At 47.1% G+C, this 23,438-nt stretch overlaps 1 protein-coding gene and 1 long non-coding RNA gene across 4 annotated transcripts in view; one reads left to right on the forward strand and one right to left on the reverse strand.

Annotated features, from left to right (window-relative positions):
• AGPS (alkylglycerone phosphate synthase) overlaps positions 1-23,438 on the forward strand; it is a 150,895-nt gene that overhangs the window by 106,812 nt on the left and 20,645 nt on the right. For all 3 annotated transcript variants that reach the window (XM_075933712.1, XM_006119452.4, XM_006119454.4), the window contains exons 16-18: positions 2,698-2,759; positions 7,892-7,981; positions 23,015-23,114. In XM_075933712.1, the coding sequence (XP_075789827.1) occupies positions 2,698-2,759; positions 7,892-7,981; positions 23,015-23,114 (252 nt within the window). The remainder of the gene's footprint in view (positions 1-2,697; positions 2,760-7,891; positions 7,982-23,014; positions 23,115-23,438) is intronic.
• Positions 14,138-23,438, reverse strand: part of LOC142830198 (uncharacterized) — a 33,049-nt gene continuing 23,748 nt past the window's right edge. Inside the window, exons 2-4 of the long non-coding RNA XR_012905232.1 lie at positions 20,528-20,606; positions 15,661-15,726; positions 14,138-14,275 (exon numbers count right to left, since the gene is read on the reverse strand). This is a non-coding gene — a long non-coding RNA (uncharacterized LOC142830198). The remainder of the gene's footprint in view (positions 14,276-15,660; positions 15,727-20,527; positions 20,607-23,438) is intronic.

The following is a 23,438-nucleotide window of genomic DNA, read 5'->3' on the forward strand; positions in this document are numbered from 1 at the left end:
TTTTTCTTAATCACCTCTCTGAGATGCTTGGTCTAACACACCTGCCTATAAATTTTTTCCCTTTTCTAGGGATACAGGCTTCTGACAGCTTCTGTAACTTTAACTTAAAATAATTCCAGGCCTCCTCCACTTTAAGATCCATAATTTCTTTAGTCCAATCAACTTCCCTAACGAATTTCCTTAATTTACTAAAGTTAGCCCTTTTGAAATCAAAAACCCTAGTCTCAGATTTATTTTTGTTTATCCTTCCATTTAATTTAAACTGAATTAGCTCATGATCACTCGAGCCAAGGTTGTCTCCTACAACCATTTCATCTATGAGGTCCTCGCTACTCACCAAAACCAAATCTAAAATAGCATCCCTCCTTGTTGGTTCAGCAACTACTTGATGAAGGAATTCATCAGCTATCACATCTAGGAAAATCTGAGCCCTATTACTATTACTAGCACTTGTTCTCCAGTCTATATCTGGAAAGTTGAAATCTCCCATAATTACACAATACTCATGGAAACTTACTTCATTAAAAACATTAAAGAGGTCTCTATCCATATCCAAATTGGATCCTGGTGGTCTATAACACACCCCAAGCACTATCCCAGGGGAGGATCTGATAGTTTTCTTCCCCAATGTGATTTTTGCCCAAACGGACTCTGTCTTCTCCATTCCATCACTTTTTATTTCTTTACAATCTACCTCATCTTTAATATACAATGCGACTCCACCACCTTTACCCTTATTTCTGTCTTTCCTAAACAGCACATACCCTTCAATACCTGTACTCTAGTCATGCCTAGTATTCCACCATGTTTCTGTTAGTCCTATAATATCTGGTTTCACTTCCTGGACCAATAGCTCTAGTTCCTCCTTTTTGTTACCTAGGCTCCTCGCATTGGTGTACAAACATCTTAATTTTTGCTGTTTGGCCTCATTCACATTCTTTACCCAATTTGGCACAGATGTTATACCTCCAATATGACCTATTAGACTAGTATCCACCCCACCCTTCCTCATGTTCATTCTCCTACCCCCAGCTATATCCTTTCTTACTTCGTTTTCCTCCATCTCAGTGTTAAAATCTGGCGTAGAGATTACCTGGGCATCTCCCAACCATCTTCCCCCAAATTCCTAGTTTAAAGCTCTCTTAATAAGTTGAGCCAGCCTCCATCCTAGAAGTCTATTTCCCTCCCTACTTAGGTGAAGTCCATCTCTAGAGAACAGTCCTCTGTCCATAAATGCCTCCCAGTGACCATACATCCCAAAGCCCTCCTTATAGCACCACTGCCTAAGCCATCTATTGATCATCATAATCCTGTCACATCTTTGTTGCCCTTCTCTAGGAACAGGCAGAATCCCACTAAAGATCACCTGTGCCTCAATTTCCTTGAGCATCCTCCCCAGCCTAGCATAGTCCCCCTTAATTCGTTCCAGCGAGAATCTAGCCGTATCATTTGTTCCTACATGAAGGATGATCAATGGATTCCTTCCTGCTCCCTTAATAATTCTCTTCAACCTCAGTTCCACATCTCATATCTTAGCACCTGGCAGGCAGTACACCCTTCTGTTCTCTGGATCATCTCTGGTTACAGGCCTATCTATTCTTCTCAATAAGGAGTCCCCAATCACATAGACCTGCCTTTTCCTAGTGACAGTGAAATTCTCTGGTCTATCTCTAGCTTCCTCTGGCTGCAAGTCCTTGCCATTCCTATTTTCCCTTGTAATCCTAATGCTCATTATTGGTGTTGTCTCCATTAAGTCTTCCCCTTTATCTATGGAACTAGCCACTCTTCTCTTCTTCCTTGCCCTTCCATCTTCATTATCTACCTGCTGTACCCCTTCTTCATTTTCCAGCTCCACATACCTGTTCTTGAGCTCTATTTTTCCTTCACTAACCCATCTTTTCCTCTGGTCCTCTGAGTCACATGCTTCCACTGTCCATTTTCTTCGCCCAACAGTCCCCCCTCTGAGGCCCTAGATCCTGCTTCCATCTGCATATTTAAGCTTTCCCCTTCAGCCACGTCATGCCTTTGCCCCATCATCTGCTCAAACCCCCTTCTAAACTCGACCATAGTTTCCACCCGCATCTCCAGTCCTCGGATCTTTTCTTCCATCAGCTCTATCAGGCGGCACTTCATGCAAACAAAACTCCTTACAGGTACCCCCTCCAGAATCATGTACATACCGCAGCTACCACATCCAATCAACCTGAAGGAATTATTTCTAAGCATGGGAATGTGGTTGGTAATTTCCATGTCCATTCACTTGGTCAGCCTCTGTTGAGACAGATAAAAAGTATGCTTTTGTGAGTAGCAGTGATTTTGGTTTTTTTGTGATAGAAATATTTGTTCACTAAGAAATGAGAACAATGCCATTAACTTGTTAAAGATAGTTACCACTGAATGATGTCTAACCTGCCAGTTATGGTGAGATTTGTACCATTTGCCTAAAAATGAAAAGTCTGCATCTCATTACTGGTCTTTCAGCAGAGTTCCTAATATTTAAAACTTAGTTTTGGTCCCAGTGTATTCTTTGGTTTTTGATACATATATATCTTTGCCAAATCGGTCTTCTATGTAAAAATCACACAATGCAATGATCCTCAGTCTAGTAGCTACCTAAAGCAAATTAGAACCCTAAGGCTAAAGATGCACATTGACACTAATTCACTGATCCTTTCCTTTCTTTTTATTCTTTAATAGGACCTGGGCCTGGATTACTATGTCATAGGAGAATCATTTGAGACTTCTGTTCCTTGGGATAGGTAAAATAGTTGTATTCTTTTTAAAGTATCTATTAAAGCTTGTAATGGATATCTATTAATATTATTATCTTGTAATGGATATCAATTTTGTCTTTGTAAAAACAAAGCTTTTTTCTTTTGGTTTAGATAGCTAGGAATTTGCAAGTGTGTATACATGAAGCATAAACAGCCATTACTTAAGCAAGAAGACACTCTAAGCTATGTTAATATGAGCTACATGCTTCACAATGGCTCAAGTGTAAAACTGTATTGGAATTGTTGGGTTAGAAGTGACACTGAGATTGCAAATTAATGAATATTAAAAGTAAAATGTAGAATCAGAGCCATATACTACTACAAACTTTATATACATAACCATTCTAAGGCATAAAATATTTATTCTACAATCTTGCTCATTTAGGATTGTTGGTCTGCAAGGTGACAGTTCTGGTCTTTAAGTTGCTCTTACTCTTTAAAATCAAACACGAGACTTCTTTTAATGTTCATTCTTAAATCAAAATCGATAACAAATATATCAAATAGACTGTTAAAGAGGTAACAGTAACTCTTCTCCTGCAATGTGTCAGCTTTGTGCTGCCTTGGTAATGTAAAAGGGCTTTGAAGCCAGTTTGACTAGCTGGATTTCCCTGGCACAAGGGAGACAACCCCTTCCTACAGCCCAGCCAGGGCGCTTGGCTAGTACATCCTTTGACCAAGGGTGGGCAATAACTTTCACAGGGGAGGCCACTTCACAAATTGTGATAGGTTGTCATGGGGTGTCATTTCTACTGTATTAATGGGCGGGGTGAGGGATCTGGGAGGGAGTTTGGGTGCATTAGGAAACTCGAGGCTGGGGGGGATTGACGTACAGGGTTTGGCTGAAGCGGGCGGGGAGGGGGTCTGTCTTGGGGCAGATGGATGGGGCACAAGGTTCAGGCTCTGGCAGGGAAGTGCTTACCACAACGGGTTCCCAGCTGATACGGCCCCATGCTGCTCCCAGAAGCAACTGGCTACTGTTGGCATGTCTCTGTGCTTCCCTTGGAGGTGGGGGTAGAGGCTAGAGTCTGTGTGCTGCACACAGCCACAAGCACAGTCTCCAAAGCTCTCATTGGCCATTTTCCAGTTAATGTTAGCTGTGAGGAAGATGTTGGTGCTGGGGGCAGAAGCTATGTGTGGAACTGCCTCTCCCCTGCCAGGGGCACAGAGGCATGCCAGCAACAGCTGGCTGCTTCTGGGAGCAGCATGGGGTCTGAGACTTCTAACAGCCCAGAGATCATGAGGGGGGTAGCTAAAGAGCTACATCAGGTTCTGGAGCTACAGATTTCCAACCCTTGTTGTAGTAGTTTTCTCAATTGCCAGGAGTCATGGCAGGCTGAACAGAAATGTTAGATGGGCTGGTTTTGGCCCATGGACCATATTTTGCTCATCCTACCTTAGATCCTTAGATGTCTCCTTGGGCAGCTGTCAGCCAATATATGTTACATTTACATCAGGAGCATAACTCAGTGCAGATATCTGTCTCCCCAGATTTATTCTCTTTCCAGTCTAATCTTCACCTGAGCTCTTGGCCACAATTGACAGTTAGGCCAGAACATATTTAAATCAGTTACATCACAGTTGAAATCTCCAGAATTTAGCCTATTTTGTACATTTTCTTTTCTTAAAAAAAAAATCCTTTTCGTCCACATGTTAAACAGGTTTATTAGTGTTGGTTCCCTGATAGTTTGATTATAGAGTTAATAGATTAAGTTTGAAAAGATTTACATGTGCTCAGAATCCCAACAAACCCAGTATCGTGGTTCTTGGATTTAACAGCTGCTGTACTACAGTTTTGGTCCTTGTTGAAGAGGACCAAAAGGTGTGAGTGGCATGAAGGATTTTAAAACAACTTGAATTTATTTCTCTCACAGAAATCTAATGTTAACAAATATGAAGGTATCCAATCATAGTTAGACTTCTCTCATTTTCACTTTTATAATTTGGTTAGCAGAGCAGAATGAACCTATTTTTTCCACTCGTGCTCACCTACAAACTCCTTATTTCCATTATTGGCACTGGTATCTGTACATTCCTTCAAAGACTCTACCAGCATTACACTGCAGATTGGCTGAGAGAAGACCTTTGAACAAAATTATTTTAATGTCAATCATCCCTCCCTCAAATCCAATTTTTCCCCAAATACATCTCTATAGAAAACTTCTAAATTAAACAATTTTTTAGAATAGTATTTCTCTAGTTGCGTGTGAGCGCCTTACTGGAGTGACTTAAAAAAACGTTTGAGGGGTAGCTGAGTTAGTCTGTACAAGAAACTTAAAAAAAAAAAAAGAAGTCTGGTAGCACTTTTAAAAACATGTAGATGGTATAATGTATCATGACCTTTCGTGGGCACAGCCCATTTCTTCAAATGACCAGAGTGTTGGCTATCCAGAACCAAAAATGAATAAGGAAGGGGGGAGAGGGAGTTAAAAATGGGAGGTGGGGGGCGGGGAGAGGCAGTGGGTATATAAATATCAAAGGGAAAGCCAAGCTAGCATATAACAGGCAAAATTGATAGTCTAAAGCACCTAAAGAGTGGATAGTTAAAAGAAGCAGCTAAGAACCATTAGTTAGCAATTAGTGAGGAAGAGTAGTGGTAGAAATGTAGCTGTGTTAGTCTGGTGCAGCTGAAACAAAAAACAGGACTGTGTAGCACTTTAAAGACTAACAAGATGGTTTAATATGTGATGAGCTTTGAGGAAGTGGGTCTGGCCCACAAAAGCTCATCACATATTAAACCATCTTGTTAGTCTTTAATGCGCTACACAGTCCTGTTTTTTGAGGAAGAGTACTAACACTAGATTCTACCGAAAGAGCCATTGGCACCTTCATTGTTTGATTGGTGGATAATGTCCCAGCCATCCTGTATCTCGATCACATTACTGGATGTGCAGTTAAATGAGCCTCTCATTTGGTGGTGTACATGGCTGGCTCCAGTGATGAATTCGCTTGAATAGGTATGTGGGCAGAGTTGGCACCCGGGCTGATTGCAGGGCTGGGTTCCCGGATGCTTATGATGCAGCTGTGTAGCATAGTTACTGGAAAGAATTCCTTCAAATTCTTTCCAGTAACCAAGCTATCCGTTTTGCCTGTTACATACTAGCTCGACTTTCCCTTTAATGCTCATATACCCACTGCCTCTTCTTATATACCCATTCCCATTTTTTCCCTCTCCCTCCCCTTCCCTATTTATTTTTGGTTCTGGACATCCAACACTCTGGTTATCTGAAGAAATGGGCTGTGCCCACAAAAGCTCATGATACAATCTACATGTTTTGTTAGTTTAAAAAACCAAAACTTTTCAGATTGTTTCAAAGTTTTGAATGTACCTGGATCAGTTGCAGAGAAGAGCAATAATATTAAGTAAAAGTAAATAATAACTATTACTAGTTTTATTACTGTTACTAATAATTTAATGCCAAATTATCACTGTAATATGATTCTAGCTCGTAAATTAGTACATATCTTCAACATCTGGAAGAATTCCTTCTACTTCAACCTTGCAACATATCAAAGAGAAGATACAGTAAACTTCTGATAATCCGGCACCTTTAGGACCCAGGGGGTGCCAGATTATCAGATATGCCGGAGTACCGGAAGGGGAGCTATGAAGGGTGGAGGAGGGGGTGGGGGGGACTGCACAGCGTGGGAGAGGGCGACGCTGCGGGACCACCCCGGCAGCACCCCAGCTGCTCTGCCCCTGGCTACCCCAAGTCAGCTGCTGCTGAAACTGACCAGCGGCTGACTTGGGAAAGCCGGGGGCAGAGCAGCTGGGGTGCTGCCGGGTTGGTCCCGCAGCGCCGCTCAGGTGAGGGGCGGTGTCATGGCTCCTTCCCCACATTGGCGTGATAAATGCAGAAGTGGGGGCCAGCAAGTGTACCCCAAAGCCTTATCTTCCCCCAAAATCTTAATCTAGATTTTGGAAATAAAACTTCTGCTGCCACCACCCAAATATTAATAACGAGATTAGGGGAAAGATCATTTGGGAAATCTCACCCCTATTATAAAAATCAGGACACACAAGTCACCAATGCCAGGTTAATAAAAAGAAAGGAGAAACTTTTATTATTACAACAATATTCCTGTTGCAAGCATAAGGATTAGATGGAAAGGTAACAAAATATACTCATGGAGGAATTACACCATGGGCTAGAACTTAGTTAAAAAGAAAAGCCATTCATCTCTTAAGCAGTGCCAGATATCAGATCCCATACCCAATCCTTAAAACAAGAAAGTCTAATGAAACTACCTAAATTTTACCCTACTTACAGAAAGTGAAGAATTGTTTCTTGGAGAGAGACACATGCTTGTCCCTCCCTGTAGCTGCAGAGGACTCACCCAGAGAGACAAAGGAGGAAAAAACCCAAATTCCTTTGTCCCAGTTTGAAAGTCCTACCTACATTCCTATTGGTCACTCCACCTGGCTAGGTGTAGTTTACTACTTAATCCCCAGGCTGCTGTTTAACCCTCATAATCATGACAGGCGGCGCTGTGGGACCAACCCGGCAGCACCCCAGCTTCTCCAATTGTCCGGCTGGCTGGAGCACTTCCGGTTTCCGGTTGGTGCCAGATTATCAGGAGTGCTGGACCACTGGATGCCAGACAATTGGCGTTTTACTGTAGTATTGCATAGTATACATGCTTTTGGAGTGCCATCCATCTTCTATTTTGAATTTTGTTTTCTAAACTACTGTGTCAAACACCTTTGTCCAATTTCAGCTCAGAAGAAAATACCAAACACAGTCCTTTTCATTAGTAGTACAGTACTCTATTTTACGCTCTCTGAAAAAAATAATAGTCACAGGAAAAAGCCTGCACAATCAAAATTATAAACTTGTTATCTGGGAGATGCCCAGATGAATTATAGCACTATTTTTATAGAACTGTGATGGACATTATTTTTTCTTATGTTTTCTATTTAAGTAGAACCTAAACTATCATTTTAAAATATACTGTTTTGGACTTGAAGGTGGTGGTGGTTGTTATATGTGAGCTTTAAACTTGAGGCATAAATGTTGTAAAAAAGGAATATTACTAGTTGAAGACAAATTAGCGTATATAATGCTGTATAGGAAATATTTTTTGTTGTTTTTTTAAAACTATATATTCTGTTGCAGGGTTATAGACCTCTGCAGGAATGTAAAGGAAAGAATAGTGAGAGAATGCAAAGAAAAAGGTGTCCAGTTTGCTCCATTTTCTACCTGCAGGTGAGATGCACATCAGTGTTAAGTCTCTCTGTAGTTCTGGAATGTTTTTAGTTGTTGAAGTACATTTTATTACTACTTTTTACCAGTTCTTTCATACCAAATAGTTAATCTACTACTAGCTTAACCAACTGGCACAGTTTAAAGTGTGGCCACTAATGATCTTGTTCTCTAACCTAGTCATGTGAACAGCAGTAGGGTCACTTGAGTAATCACTTTGAGTGGCACTTGGTTAATCTTCTGACACTTATTTTTCTGTATTTCCACCAGGCAGCCAAGTATAGCATCATAGATTTGAGCCCTTAAATTCTAATAGTCATAGAACTGATTGACCTGCAGAGAGAATATTTTTTAAGACTAGTTGCTAGAAATGAACTTGAATAGTATGAGAATAAATATACATTAACTTCTTATTCATTGAATTTTAAATCCAAAATTATAGCAAGCTATGAAAATAGTTATTTCAAATTTTTTTCCAAGATGGGAAATGTTAACTCTAGATTTAACAGAACCGTTTGTCTTAACTGGTTTTAAGCCTCTGCCTCTCATAAAGGATCTGATGACAAAGGGTTTGGGGGTCGGCAGATCCCCGTCTAGACTGCCGCGCTGTGCTGACAAACAGCTGATTGGCACAGCGCGGCGGCCATTTTGATTTAAATGAAGCGGCAATTATTTCAATCGTGGCTTCATTTCCCTTTGTCATCCTGCCTCATCTACATGGCTCCGTCGACGGAGCCATGTAGTCTAGACACACCCTAGCTGTTTAAAGAGCAAATGTTTCTCACTTTTTTTTTACATATATAGTCCCTGTTTTGCACTTCGTGATTTACACATGCAGGTATCTGTGCTTTTACTGTGTTCTTATAGCTCAAATTTCAGTAACTAGATAAATTAACTATATTCCATCCATCATGGGATTGACCCCGTGTTCATGAGACATGGCTTTTTGAAAAATGATGAATTGTGAAAATAAGACGAGAAACTAGTTTAACTGGTTTTGCCTCTTGCCAAGAGTGATCTACAATCATGAACTAAAAAGCTGAAATGAAAATTGATTTGAGCATAGATTGTGCCTAATGCCTCAGTAGCTTGGTTGTGGAGGAGAGTGCAGAAGCAGGTAAAATTGGAGGGGAAAATCACTACAGTAATTTTGTCACTTCCCATTTTTGTTGAAAATATTGCGGAGAGATTGTTCCGTGATACCAGAAGTTTCATTGTAACCCATAGTCTTGATGTGCATTGGATCCTGAAAAATGTTCAGCAAACTAGATTTGTAAGAGTTCTTAACCACATTGCACTGAGTGTTGCAATACATTACACCTTGGCTGTGTCTACACTGGCATCCCTTCCGGAAAAGGGATGTTAATGTAGCACGTTGGAATAGGCAAATCCGCGGGGGATTTAAATATCCCCCCGCAGCATTTGCATTAACATGGCTGCCGCTTTTTTCCGGCTTGGGGATAAGCTGGAGAAAAGCGCCAGTCTAGACATGATTCTCCAGAAAATAAACCCTTTTCCGGAGGATCTTTTATTCCTAATTTCAAGTAGGAATAAAAGATCCTCCGGAAAAGGGTTTATTCTTCTTCGAGTGCTTGCTCATGTCCATTCTGATTAGGTGTACGCGCACCGCGTGCACGGATTCCGGAGCTTTTTTCCCTTAGCAGTATCCATAGGGCCAGCAGGGAGCCCCCTGGAGTGGCGCCGGTATACCGGTGCATATATACCCCTGCTGGCCCTCCCACCTCCTCAGTTCCTTCTTACCGCCTGTGACAGTAGCTGGAGCATGCTTCAGGCTGATAGCCTATCTCTTAACAGCTTATTTCTTATCTGTTGTATTATAGTTCTAGTTGAAGTTTTTATCTAGTTAAGTAGTTGTTAAGTGTTGTAAATATTTAGTTAGATAGGGGAGCAGTGGAACCCTCCCGTGAGGATAGGACATGCCAGGGCTCCAGGGTTTTAAACCCTGTGCTTCCTGCTCCAAACCTATGCCCTGCGGAGATCCCCACTCCGACTGCCTAAAGTGTCTGGGTGAGGCCCATTGAGCTGAAAGCTGCTCTATCTGTAAGAGCTTTAAGCCCCGGACCAAGGAGGAGAGGGACTCCCGGCTGAAACTCCTGCTAATGGAGTCGGCACTGCAGCCTCAGAGCGAGGAGCGGCCTCACTCTGCCCACAGCGCACCGTCGGTGGCACCCCCGTTGGACAGCACGGCACCGAGGCACAGATCGCAGTCCCCGATGCCGAGGGCCTCCAAGAGCTTGAGGGGATGCTCGGTAGAGAGGAGTGCCCAGAAGGTGCGCCCTAAGGAGCGCACCTTTCTTCTAAGTCCTCCAAAAAGAGGCGCAGCCCGGACAGGGGCAAGATCCCAGGGCAGCCCGTGGGGCTAGGATAGGTCCGTCGGCCCTCCACCCCAGAACCTTTGAGGCGGCCTGGGACCTCATTCACATAGCTGTGGATGAAGGGGAGGGCCCGGTGCCGCAGGAGCAGACCGCGCCAGCACCGGCCTTAAGTGCCCCCCAGCAGGCTATGGCCGGGTCGTGGGACCCTCTGGGCGAAGGGCAGGCCTCAGCCCAGCAGCAGTTTTTCCTGGTGCCAGGAAGAATGCTGGCACTGGAGCCGGGACGAATGTCGGCACCGGAGCCGGGCCCCTTCCCGACGGCAGCGGCACCGGGAGCGAGTGCACTTGCGGCACCGACAGCACCGGCACCGGTGCAGGGTCCGGTGCCACAGACGGCCCCCTGGGCGGTGCAGGGCCCCACACCATACTATGCGCCATCTGCGGTGCCACAGCAGGCGCCCTGCACGGCACCGATGCTGATGCCTCTCCCAGCACCGATCCCTGCTTACACCTTGGGAGCGCAGCAGCAGGGCGCGGCGCCGCTGCACATGATGGCACCGGAGGGTTATGTACCGGCCTATCAGATGCAGCTGGGCACGGTACCGCCGCAGCAAGGACCTCCACTCGTGCCCCCACCGGCACCGCATGCGGTGCACAGGGGCAAGCCTTCAGCCATGGCAGCCCAGCGAAGGGTGCAGGCTTCATCGGCCCCTGCCTGGTCAGCATCAGAGTACTCTTCGGAGTCGGAGGCCGAGTCGGTGGCATCGGCCAGGTCTTCATATAGGTCACGGCCCCGTCATAGGTCCCGCTCATCTGTCAGATCATCTCACCGGGAGCTGGTGGACCAGCAGCAGTGGCAGGGGCAACCCCAATGGGCTTTCTGGATGCCCTGGGCATACCACCAGGCCCAGGGGCCTCCCCCTACGGGACCGGCAGCGGGGTCGTCCCGAAGGAGTAGCACCCTGTCTGCTACCCCCTTGACAGCCCCCCCGCCTGGGGACAGCTCGTCTATGGTGGCGATGCCGAGACCCCCGGTTGTTGGTCAGGGGCAGGGGGCTATGTCCCAGCCGGGCTCAACCTATGTGGACATCTCTGCCCAGGGGGAACCAGGGGCACAGATAGCTGAGGAAGAGGCAATTCCCTCAAGGGAGTTCTCGTCGTCTTCACCAGACGAGGCCCTGGCCGACCCCGCGCCCCAGCCCCCGTCGATGGACTCCAGGGCGCACCAGGAGCTGCTCCGAAGGCTGGCGGTCAATCTTGCTGTCCAGCACGAGGAGGTTCACAAGGACCTAGATTCTATGGTGGACATCATAGCGGCAGCGGGCCCTGGTCGAGTGGCGCTCCCACTGAATAAAACGGTGGACAAGCTGTCTAAAACTCTGTGGCAGACGCCGGCTTCTATTGCACCGACCCAGAAGGGGGTCGAGAGAAGGTACTATGTACCCCAGGAAGGGCACAAGCATCTTTTTACCCACCCGGCTCCGGGATCCATAGTGGTTCAGGCCGCTGGGCAGAAGGAGCCCCAAGGGCCTCCAGGTCCTACTCCGAAGGCGAAGGAGCCTAGGAGTTTGGACCTACTTGGCCGGAAGGCCTATGCCACGGGGGGCCTCCAGCAGCGTATAGCTAACCAGCAACTGATGCTGGGGCGTTATGCTTTTAACACATGGGCGTCTATGCAGAAATTTGCCAGCCAGCTTCCTCCCGAATCCCGCCAGGAATTCGGAGCCCTGACGGAAGAGGGACAAGCAGTGGCGCGTACCTCTTTCCAGGCGGCCTTGGACGCAGCTGATTTGGCAGCCCGCACTATGGCCACAGGGGTTGTTATGAGGCGTAGTGCCTGGCTGCAGGTGTCTGGCATCCCACCCGAGGTGCAGACCACCATTCAGGACCTGCCCTTTGAGGGGCCGGCCTTGTTTTCAGAGCAGACTACGACCTGCATGAGGCTCCTAGGCCACATGGCGGCGGGCACTTACATGGTCCAACACGCCAGGCTGTGCATGCGCCCATTGCAGGGGTGGCTCAAGGTAGCGCACAACCCCTTGAGGTCACCGCTAGACGCGGTAGTGACTATCCCTCAGGACATTCTTCGTTCGCTGGACTGGTGGAAGGACGAGGGCACGGTGTGTGCGGGGGTCCGATTCACCAAGCCGTCCCCGTCAGTGCAGCTGGTCACGGACGCTTCGGATGTGGGATGGGGCGCTCACCTGGGCAACCTCAGGACACAAGGTACGTGGCCAAAAGAGGAGGCTCACCTCCATATAAATATCAAGGAGCTGCGGGCGGTCAGGTTGGCCTGCAGGGCATTCCTTCCCCACTTACAGAACAGAGTGGTGGCAGTGCTGACAGACAACACTATGGCCATGTTCTATATCAACAAGCAGGGTTGTGCGCGTTCCTCTCCCCTGTGCCGGGAAGCCCTAGACCTATGGGAACTGTGTATAGCCCACGGTATTTTCCTGGAGGCATCTCACCTTCCAGGAACCAGGAACGGGCTAGCGGACAGGCTCAGCCGTTCGATCCAGGCGCACGAGTGGGTGCTAAGGTGGGATGTACTTCACGGGGTCTTCCAAAGGTGGGGGTTTCCTCACCTGAACCTGTTTGCAACTCTGAGCATCGCCAAGTGCAGGGAGTTCTGTTCGTACATGGGGCACGGTCTGGGCTCTCAGGGAGATGCACTGCAGGCCAGCTGGGTCTATGCCTTCCCCCTGTTCCCTCTGATCCACGACACACTCCTCAGAGTGCAGAGGTTCAGGGCCCGGATCATCCTGATAGCGCCATTATAGCCTTGACAGTACTGGTTCACCACCCTGCTGGATCTGACTGTGGAGGGCCCGCTCAGGCTACCCCTAGTGCCAGATCTAATCACTCAGAGCTGCGAGGCCGGGGTGGCGCTCCACCCGAGCCTTCCATCTCTCCACCTAGCAGCGTGGCTCCTCAGTGGCTCTCAGTGACGGAGCGAGACTGCTCCAGAGCAATCCAGGAGGTCCTCTTAGAAAGCAGAAAGCCGTCCACTAGAGCCCTTTATGAGGCAAAGTGGAAGAGGTTTACTTCCTGGCTGGAGGGCAGGACGCTCGCTCCAGGTGAAGGGGCAGTTCCGACTGTCCTGGAATTCCTTCTCCACCTGCGGAAACGGCCTGGCCACAGCCTCCCTAAGGGTGTACCTGGCGGCCATAGCGGCCTTCCACTCCGGGGGGGGGGGGGCAAAGGTCTATCTTTGCCAATCCCTTGGTTAAAAGATTTCTAAAGGGAGTCGACAGGATGATGCCATATGAGACCTCCAGTACCGGCTTGGGACCTTAACCTGGTCCTGACTGCCCTTATGAAGCCCCCGTTCGAGCCCCTGGCTTCATGCTCTTTGATACATCTGTCCTATAAGGTAGCTTTCCTCGTGGCCATTACCTCGGCCAGGCGGGTGTCAGAGCTTAGGGTTCTCACCTCAGAACCACCTTACACAGTGTTTTTTAAAGATAAGATGAGGTTGCGTCCACACCCGGGGTTTCTTCCCAAGGTGGTCTCGCACTTCCACTTGTCCCAAGATATTTACCTGCCAGTGTTTTACCCCCAGCCACACGCGTCGCCCAGGGAACAGGCTCTGCACTGCCTGGACGTTAGGAGGGCGTTGGCTTTTTATAGAGATAGGACACGAGAGTTTCGTAAGTCAACTCAATTGTTTATTTCAGTGGCAGAAAGGATGTGTGGTCAGCCAGTCTCGGCGCAGCGTATATCCTCGTGGATTACTTCCTGCATTTGACTTTGCTACGAGGGCGCGGGTAGACCACCGCAGCACATAACAGCACATTCCACTAGAGCCCAGACAACGTCGGCGGCGTTCCTGGCCTGCGTGCCGATCTTGGAAATCTGCAGGGCAGCAACCTGGTCATTGGTGCACACCTTTGCAGAGCATTATGCAATCACGCGGCTGGCCAGGGAGGATGCTGCCGTCGGGACGGCAGTTCTGTGTTCTGCAGAATAATAAAATAGTAGTTAGTCACCTTCCGACCTCGCCTCCGGAGGGGGGACACGGCTAGGGACTCACCTAATCAGAATGGACATGAGCAAGCACTCGAAGAAGAATAAACTCTTTTTTTGGAGGATCTTTTATTCCTACTTGAAAGTAGGAATAAAAGATCCTCCGGAAAAGGGTTTATTTTCTGGAGATCATGTCTAGACTGGCGCTTTTCTCCGGCTTATCCCCAAGCCGGAAAAAAGCGGCAGCCATGTTAATGCAAATGCCGTGGGGGGATATTTAAATCCCCCACGGATTTGCCTATTCCAACGTGCTACATTAGCATCCCTTTTCCGGAAGGGATGCCAGTGTAGACATAGCCCTTTATATTACATGTCCATAAGGAATGCATAAGTTTTCAGGCATTCAGCACAGAAGCTAAATTACATTCAAGGAGTGGTAAACACACTGGATCGTCAATTTTTAAAACAATTTGGAAGAGGTTGACAAAGTTAGCTTGAATATAATTTGAATCTTGACAACTGGTAGCAAACATCAAATTTATCAGTTGATTGATGTAGTAGAAAATGGCATTGTCCCATTTCTGACTTGCATTCTAGACTTTTCCTAAGATAAGACGACCTAGTAATGTCTTAATGTAGAATGGACAGCAAACTTTATTCTTTAACCATACACTTGTCATGTTTTCTGGTCACCAGTGCATCCTTGTGAATGTGGTACACCCTTTGTAAACAGTAGTAATTATTGCTTGTATTGGGTGATGTTCCCTCCAATCTCTTCCATCCATGTTCAAGATAAAATTTTCTATGTGCACTGAGGCATGTACTACTTGTGGAAACAAAACTGGCTGTGAGTGCTGTGCCAATCAACTGGGTAGCATTTGAACCTCTCCTGAGCAGAAGCACAACTGCACACACGGAACATTGGTATTGGGTATTCTAGTTACATCTGAAATCAGATTATCATGTCCTCATTGGCTTTACTTTTTATTTTAACCAACCAAGGCAGTTCTACACTTGGTGTTCAGTAACAAAGATTCTTCTTCGAGTAGTGTCCCCATGGGTGCTCCACTGTAGGTGAAGGGTCGCCCTGAGCCTCAGATCGGAGCTTTGTATAGCAGTTTCTCCTGTTGAGCCACGCATGCCCAGGAGGCGTCTCGAGCCCTTCCCGCCTCCTGAGGAGCGTGACTCAACCCTCTCCCTTTCAGTTCCTCTTTAACCGCCCTCGTCAGCGGACGGAGCAAACAGGAGCTGCCTGTCAGACTCTCTGACTGCTTTCCTCTCCCTAGTTTAGTCATAGTTCTTTTCCCCTGTTATTCCAAGTTAGATTTCCTTGTTTCTTTCAAAAAAAAAAATCTAGTAATAAGAAGAATACACTTACCTAAGCCCCCCCTCAGGGGGCTTGAAACCGTTTCAAACCGAGACTGAGGTACCGGCGTTCTCACAGCTGTTCAACACAGGAAAGAAAGAAGACAGTTTAAAAAAAAAAAAAAACCAACACACGGAGACTGATGACATACAACAGGCTTAAAGAGGAGAGAACCGGCCATGTCCGGCTCCTCAGGCTTTAAAAAATGCGACCAATGCCGGGATCCTATGCCGGCTTCAGATGGGCATTCAAAGTGCATTCGCTGTTTGGGGGAATCTCACTCTCCCCACAGCTGCACTCATTGTAATTCACTCACAGCGAGAGCCAGGAAAGACAGAGAGCTCCGCCTGAGAATGATTTTATCTGAAAAGGCTTTACAGCCCGCTGGGGAACAGGCGGCAACGCAGCAAGAGCCCCCCCCCCCCTCCAGGAGTGAGCCGAGGGGCAGACCCTCACCATCCCGACCAGCCTCCTCCTCTCCAAAACATGGAGGAGAGGCACACTGGAGTGGGAGGACCCCTGCCGCGAAGGCTACGGGGCGATCCTCCCACTCTGCACCAGCAGCGGGGCGCGCTACAGCTGAGCGGCCCCGTGAGCGCTCCAAGCAGCCGGCACGGCAAGAAAAGCCGGTGCCGAAGCAAACTGCGGTGCCGCTTCAAACCGCGGCACTGCTTCCAGCCCCGACGCTGCCTCAAGCTTCAGCGGCGCCGAAAGCCGCAGCACAGCTTAAAGCTGCAGTGCCGACTAAAGCCACGGCTCCGCAGCAGACTTAATTGCAGCCTGCTAAGCGCCCAGCACCAGCTCCAACTAAGCAGCATGATGCTGCACTAACGCTGCCGGCACAACCAGACAGGCAGCCAGATGAGACTGCCAGGGATCAGCCTCAGCAGGAAACTGACCCACACAGCAGCCTGTACTATCAATGTCTGCCTTCCACATCTTACTCACCTGGGAGGTCCCCATCAAGGCTATCCCCTCCCAGGTCTATGTCACTATTATCCAGCCAAGATGCTCCTCTTCCTGAGGATGACTACCACACGTCTTATTCCTTGAGGCACGCATCTCCTAGGCAGTCCCGCTTTTACAAGTACAGGGCTCCACCACAACAGAACCCATGGCACCCATACGGGCCGTACCCACCCCCACCTTACCCACCACAATGGGGACCCTGGGAACACTGGGAGCCACGTGGACGACGCTCCCCAACTCACTCCACTCCATCCCGGAGAAGCTCATCTCGGCCGCAACCCTTACCTCCAGCAACTCCTTTGGATGAGGAGGTGGACCGAATCAGACACTGAATCAGACATTCATTCAATAAATGTCACACATTCTGATGCTCCTGACACACAATCAGATGAAGCAGTAGTACCATTGGATTCTGCACCAATTGATGACCTAAAACAGTTCCAGGAACTATTAAAGAGGGTAGCAACAAGCCAGAATGTTTCCCTGCAAGAGGTCCAGAAGAAACAGTACCAATTGCTAAAAAATCTCCATCCTACATTACATAGCAAGATTGCCCTGCCTATAGACGAGGCAATAATGGAGACCTCGGAAGACCTCTGGAAAACACCTGCATCCATTCAACCAACTAATAAGAGAATCGACAGGAAGTACTTTGTCCCATCAAAAGACAACGACTTTCTCTTTACACATCCACAACCTGATTCATTAGTTGTAGACTCGGCACAACAACGTGCAAAGCTCCCACAATACAAGTTGGGCAACGCAGACAAGGACCACAAAAAGTTGGACTCCTTTGGCAAGAAGGTATACTCCTCTTCCACCCTACAACTCAGAATATTGAACTACTTGGCTCTTTTAGCAAATCATGACTTTGACAGTTACTCAAAACTGGGAGAACTGGTGCCACATCTCCGAGTCCAAAAGATCCATCTTGAAAACAATAGTTCATGAGGGCCATATGATCGCCCGCACTGCTTTCCAAACTGCCATGGATGTTGCTGACACCGCAGACCGAACTACAGCTACAGCGGTGGTCATGCGTAGAACTTCTTGGCTCCAGTCGTCAGGAGTTCCCAGCCTAAAGTGGAAGATTTGCCATTCGACAAGCAAAAGCTATTTGCAGCTACTACTGACGAAATGCTCTATAATAGCAAAAACTCTAAGTCCACACTTCGCACGTTGGGCATGTACACACCACCCTATAAACGTGGACGATACACCCCATATAACTCATACAATCGATACCGATATGGGCAATACAATCGACCACAGAGGCCCTATGAAGGCACTAGACCAAGACAACGAGGTCCCAGAAGGCACCACAACCAGGCCCGCCCACCAACTATGCAACCATCCAAACAACAAATTTGAAGATTTGGTCAAGGGCCTGCAACACCTCTCTTACGATCTACCACGAGTTCAACATGGCCATCTGTTCACCCAACGTTTGCGGCCATTCCTTCCTCAATGGGAATCCATAACATCGGACCGCTGGGTTTTAGAGATAATTCGAGTGGGTTATACCATTCCATTTACCTCTATCCCCCCCTACCCTTCCCCCTATCCTGTCCCTCTTCAGGGACCACTCTCACGAAACCCTTCTAAAACAAGAAATCGATCGACTCCTCATCAGAGCTATAGAAAGGGTACCCCGAGAGTTCCACGGGAGAGGGTTTTACTCGAACTATTTCTTAACCGAAAAACGAACAGGGGGTTGGAGACCTATATTGGACCTCCACAAACTGAACAAGTTTCTCAAGAAACAGCATTTCAAGATGGTCACACTCTCCACAATCATTCCTGCGCTAGATCAAAGGGACTGGTTTGCAGCCCTCGACCTCCAAGATGCCTATTTCCATGTAACCATCCACCCCTCCCACAGACGCTACCTACGCTTCATGTTGGGACCAGACCACTTCCAGTACAGGGTTCTTCCCTTCGGTCTCTCATCAGCTCCGAGGGTATTTTCGAAGGTACTGGCGGTCGTAACGGCGTATCTCAGACGACAAAAGGTCATCATATTTCCCTATCTAGACGACTGCCTTCTAAAGGGATCCTCGTACGCCAAAACAGCCTCTATGATACACACGACCACGACCCTCCTTAGTCGTCTAGGCCTTCTAATCAACCAAGACAAGTCAACTCTGCACCCGGTTCAAGACATACAGTTCATTGGCGCACGCCTGGACTCAGTTACAGCCCGGGCATACCTACCTCAGCAACGTTTTGCAACTATGCAAGAAATTTTAAACGGGATGCTTACAGTTCCTACCACCACGATACTTACATGCCTCTGACTAATGGGGCACATGGCTTCCACCACCTGCGTAGTCCACCATGCTCGTCTGCACTTTCGATGTTTTCAGCTCTGGATTGCAATCATTCATATCCCATCACAACACCCTCGAAACAAAATGGTTACTATCCCACCAGACATGCAGGCATCCTTACGATGGTGGACAGTGCCAAACAATCTTCTGACGGGGGTTCCATTCCAACAAACCGAACCCACTATCAAAATCACCACAGATGCTTCCCTGCTCGGCTGGGGGGCACATATGGACAGTCACGAAGTTCAAGGCAGGTGGTCCCCAAACGAGACACGTTTACATATCAATCTCCTTCAACTGAGGGCAGTAAGGAATGCCTGTGCACACTTTGCCTCCGACATCGCCAATCACACAGCCCACATCCTAACGGACAACATCTGCACGATGTTCTACATAAACAGACAGGGTGGAGCCCGCTCCCGCTCCTTATGCGCGGAGGCTATTTGCCTGTGGAACTCGTGCATCCGCAACTAAGTCACCCTTATAGCATCCTACTTGCCCGGAGTGGACAACATCAAAGCGGACTCCCTCAGCCGAAACTTCACCTCGGACCATGAATGGGAGTTACATACAGAGGTGACGAACTCAATTTTCCACCAGTGGGGATGGCCATTGATAGACCTCTTTGCTTCTACCCAGAACACCAAATGCCCCCAATTCTGCTCACGAGCGGGACTTGGCAAACACTCTCTGGGGGATGCCTTCCTGATCAAATGGACAGCCCCCCTACACTACTACGCCTTTCCTCCCATACCGCTCGTCCCAAGAGTCCTGCACAAGATCCTGAGAGACAAAGCCCTAGTCATCCTGATTGCGCCATCATGGTCTCGCCAAACCTGGTACCCATTCCTTCACAGGCTAGCGGTCCAGCCTTCCTACCCACTACCGTATCGGATAGACCTACTATCTCAGGATGACGGCAAGATATTGCATCCACAACTCAATACCCTGCATCTTCAGGCATGGCTTCTCTCTGGTTCTCGGAGGTTAGAAGATCGCTGCTCCCAGCGAGTAAAAGACGTCCTCCTCCACAGCAGGAGACAGTCTACTTGGAAAACTTACCAACAGAAATGGACATGTTTTTGTCACTGGTGTCAGTGAGCCAAAGTGGAGCCCCATGCCTCACCACTAGATAGCATCCTAGACTACATTCTGGACCTTAAAGCATCAGGACTCTCCCTAAGAGTACACCTCTCTGCAATAGCAGCATTTCATACGTCAGTAGATGGCTTCTCCATTTTTAACCATCCTATTACAAAAAGATTCCTCAAGGGACTCCAGAATGTGTATCCACCACATAGGGCCCCACCCCCTCTGTGGGACCTAAATCTTGTTTTGAACTGCCTCACCAGACCTCCCTTTGAACCACTGGCAACAGTACCACTTCCTTTCCTTTTTATGAAGGTCTGTTTCCTCTTCGCTCACCCTCCTGACAGAGGTGATGGCTAACTCGGAGCATTAATGTCAGAGCCTCCTTACACAGTTTTCACAAAGGATAGGGTCATACTTAGACCCCACCCCACGTTTTTGCCAAAGGTTTGTACAGAATTCCATCTCAACGAACCGATCGTGTTACCTACCTTTTTCCCAAAACCGCATTCATCACAGACAGATGCCAGCCTGCACACTTTGGACATCCGGAGGGCTCTGGCCTTCTTCCTAGAAAGAACAAAACCATTTCGTAAATCTGAAAGACTTTTTAACTCCATTGCTGAATGATCCAAAGGGACACCAATATCAACGCAACGAATCTCAAAGTGGATATCGACATGCATAATTAAGCGCCACTCTCTAGGCAATAGACCGCTGCTACGCCCACCACGAATGCATTCTACTCGAGCCAAGTCTGCTTCTACAGCCTTTCTGGGCAATGTCCCCTTAAGAGACATTTACCGGGCAGCAACATGGTCTTCAGATCATACCTTTGCTAAACATTACGCTATTCTTCCACAACTTAAGAGTGACTCAGCAGTTGCCACGGCAGTGCTCTCCACCACTGCCAAGCATTGACTCCAGCTCCCTCCAGCCATATTCTGGATACTGCTTTGTAGTCACCTACGGTGGAGCACCCACAGGGACACGACTCGAAGAAGAAGAAAAGAGTTACTCACCTTGTGCAGTAACGAGTGTTCTTCGAGATGTGTGTCCCCATGGGTGCTCCACGACCCTCCCTGCCTCCCCTCTGTCGGAGTCGAAATTGCTCGGGCGGAGATGAGGAATTGAAAGGGAGGGGGTTGAGTCACGCTCCTCAGGAGGCGGGAAGGGCTCGAGACACCTCCTGGACATGCGTGGCTCAACAGGGGAAACTGCTATACAAAGCTCCTATCTGAGGCTCAGGGCGACCCTTCACCTACAGTGGAGCACCCATGGGGACACACATCTCGAAGAACACTCGTTACTGCACAAGGTGAGTAACTCCCTTTTCTCTGTTTTGATTCTTTTCATAACTTTTCCTATGTTTTTAGTATTCTAGAAACCATCCAGAGTTTTGATGCTGAAGTCATCTACTGCTGTTGAGTTTCCATTTGTCTCTTATTCAAATCCTTTTACTGTCTACTTTTTGCATAACGTTCAAGGGGTTCAGTTTAAGGGAGGCATAATAACCGAGAGAGAGAGAGGCTTATTTTGGGCAGTTGACTGCTAGACTAGTCACTTACATCCCTAGTAGAGAAATTTCAGATGGTGAAAATGGTTGGCCCAGAGGGGGAATGAAAATCTACTTGGGTCCCATGGAACAGATGTGAATGCCCAGTCTTCCCTTGCCAAAAGGAAGTCCAGCTGCTTCTGATTCCTTTTCTGTGCCGACAAGCAGGTCCTCCAGAGTACTTTGGCATCTTCTTCTGGTATCTCTGTGGTGACCCTTGTATCTGAATGGGTTCCCCATCAGCATTTAAGTCAAGCACAAGACTGGCATAACGTTTCATTTCTTCTTTTGAAGAAACCTAAGAAATCGCCATGTATAACATTTATGCTAAATGTTTTATGGTGGTTCATGAGATTTAAACATTGGAATGGAGCATGGGTAGGGCCTGGTGAGGGGATAGGATTCAGGCATGTCACTGGAGCAACAGTGACTATTTGGGGGGGGGGGAGGGAATCAAGTATTGTAACTCAACAGCCTAAGTTTATAGTTCCTGCTGTGGCCTGGGTCCTCTTCAGGAAGGGGGGGCCTTCTGCAACTAAGTCTGCTGAGTAGAGGTGCAGAGGTTCTTGCTCCTCAGAGCGAGAGTATATGCTATGTCCTCTTACTTATCAGTTAAATGCTTTCCTCTCTTGTATGTCAGATGAATACCATGAGTTAGATGGAGATGCAGTATAAACTACTTTTTCTTGACTATTCACTCATTCCTGAGACTATCATATTTCAATGAACTTTTTTGTTCAATTTTGTAGAAAACATGTACTCCTTGATTTTCTAGAATTTGTCCATTTTGGATCTAGCAATGTCCACTTACTATTTTTCCCCATGTGCATTAACCCTAAAGTTACTAGATGACTTTCACTTAGTGTTTGCATAGTTACCTGTAGTGAAGAAAAGGAAATCAGCATAACTCTCCAGACTATAAACTTGTTTCTAGCCATGTGTATTTCTAATATCTTTTGCTTAGAAGCAATATTTGAAGCGTGTGTACCAACATGATGCCTACAGCAAGTAGGAATCTAATAACTCTTATTGTTGTTAGATAAGAACTCCTGCAGGTGCTGTGAAAATGCCAAGTGTTGTAAAGGCTTTATTTCCCAATAGAAATTTTAGTGGTTTGGTTTTTTTTTTAAAAAGGGGGGAGGGGAGCAATTCAACTTAATTAGAAATAGTGGTTGAAACTGAGTATTTTTTCCATCATGCCGCCTCTTCAGTCTCTTTGGAAGAGGTGGCAAAGGTAGTTTAAAAGATCCCGATTCTTCAAGATGAAAATGTAAAAATCTGAGACAAGAAGCATTCAGTAATTGACTCAGGAATCAGTGAGATCTAGTGTAATGCTGTGAATTAATTAGTCTTTAAATGCTGCGTAGCTTGTACAGCAGTATTACTAGTAACACCTCTTTTTCTCCTCCCCTCCCCCCAACAGGGTGACACAGACTTACGACGCAGGTGCATGTGTCTATTTCTATTTTGCCTTTAACTACAGGGGAATTAGTGATCCTATTCACGTCTATGAACAAATTGAGGTAACATTCATATGAATAAAATTCATTATTATTTTAATTGCTGTGTCCAGTGTAAGTAAGAGGATTTGCATAATGAATTGTGCTCTGATATTTGGCTCCTTGGCTTCTCATGCAGCGAGGCACTCTGATCTTATTTAGCACTATTTGCAGGACACTTTTCTAGCCTTGGAGTTTTCTTCCCATCCTTTAGTATTCCTGTATCTGGCTACAACACAATATATCTGCCTTCTTTAACAGTAAAATTGCATTCCTGGTGGCTGAGCTGTAGAGAATTAATACAAAGACTCTAAAAATCTTGTCTGACTTGGAAATGTATATAATACA

Source organism: Pelodiscus sinensis, chromosome 7, assembly GCF_049634645.1.
Source record: "Pelodiscus sinensis isolate JC-2024 chromosome 7, ASM4963464v1, whole genome shotgun sequence".
Taxonomy (NCBI): domain Eukaryota; kingdom Metazoa; phylum Chordata; order Testudines; family Trionychidae; genus Pelodiscus; species Pelodiscus sinensis.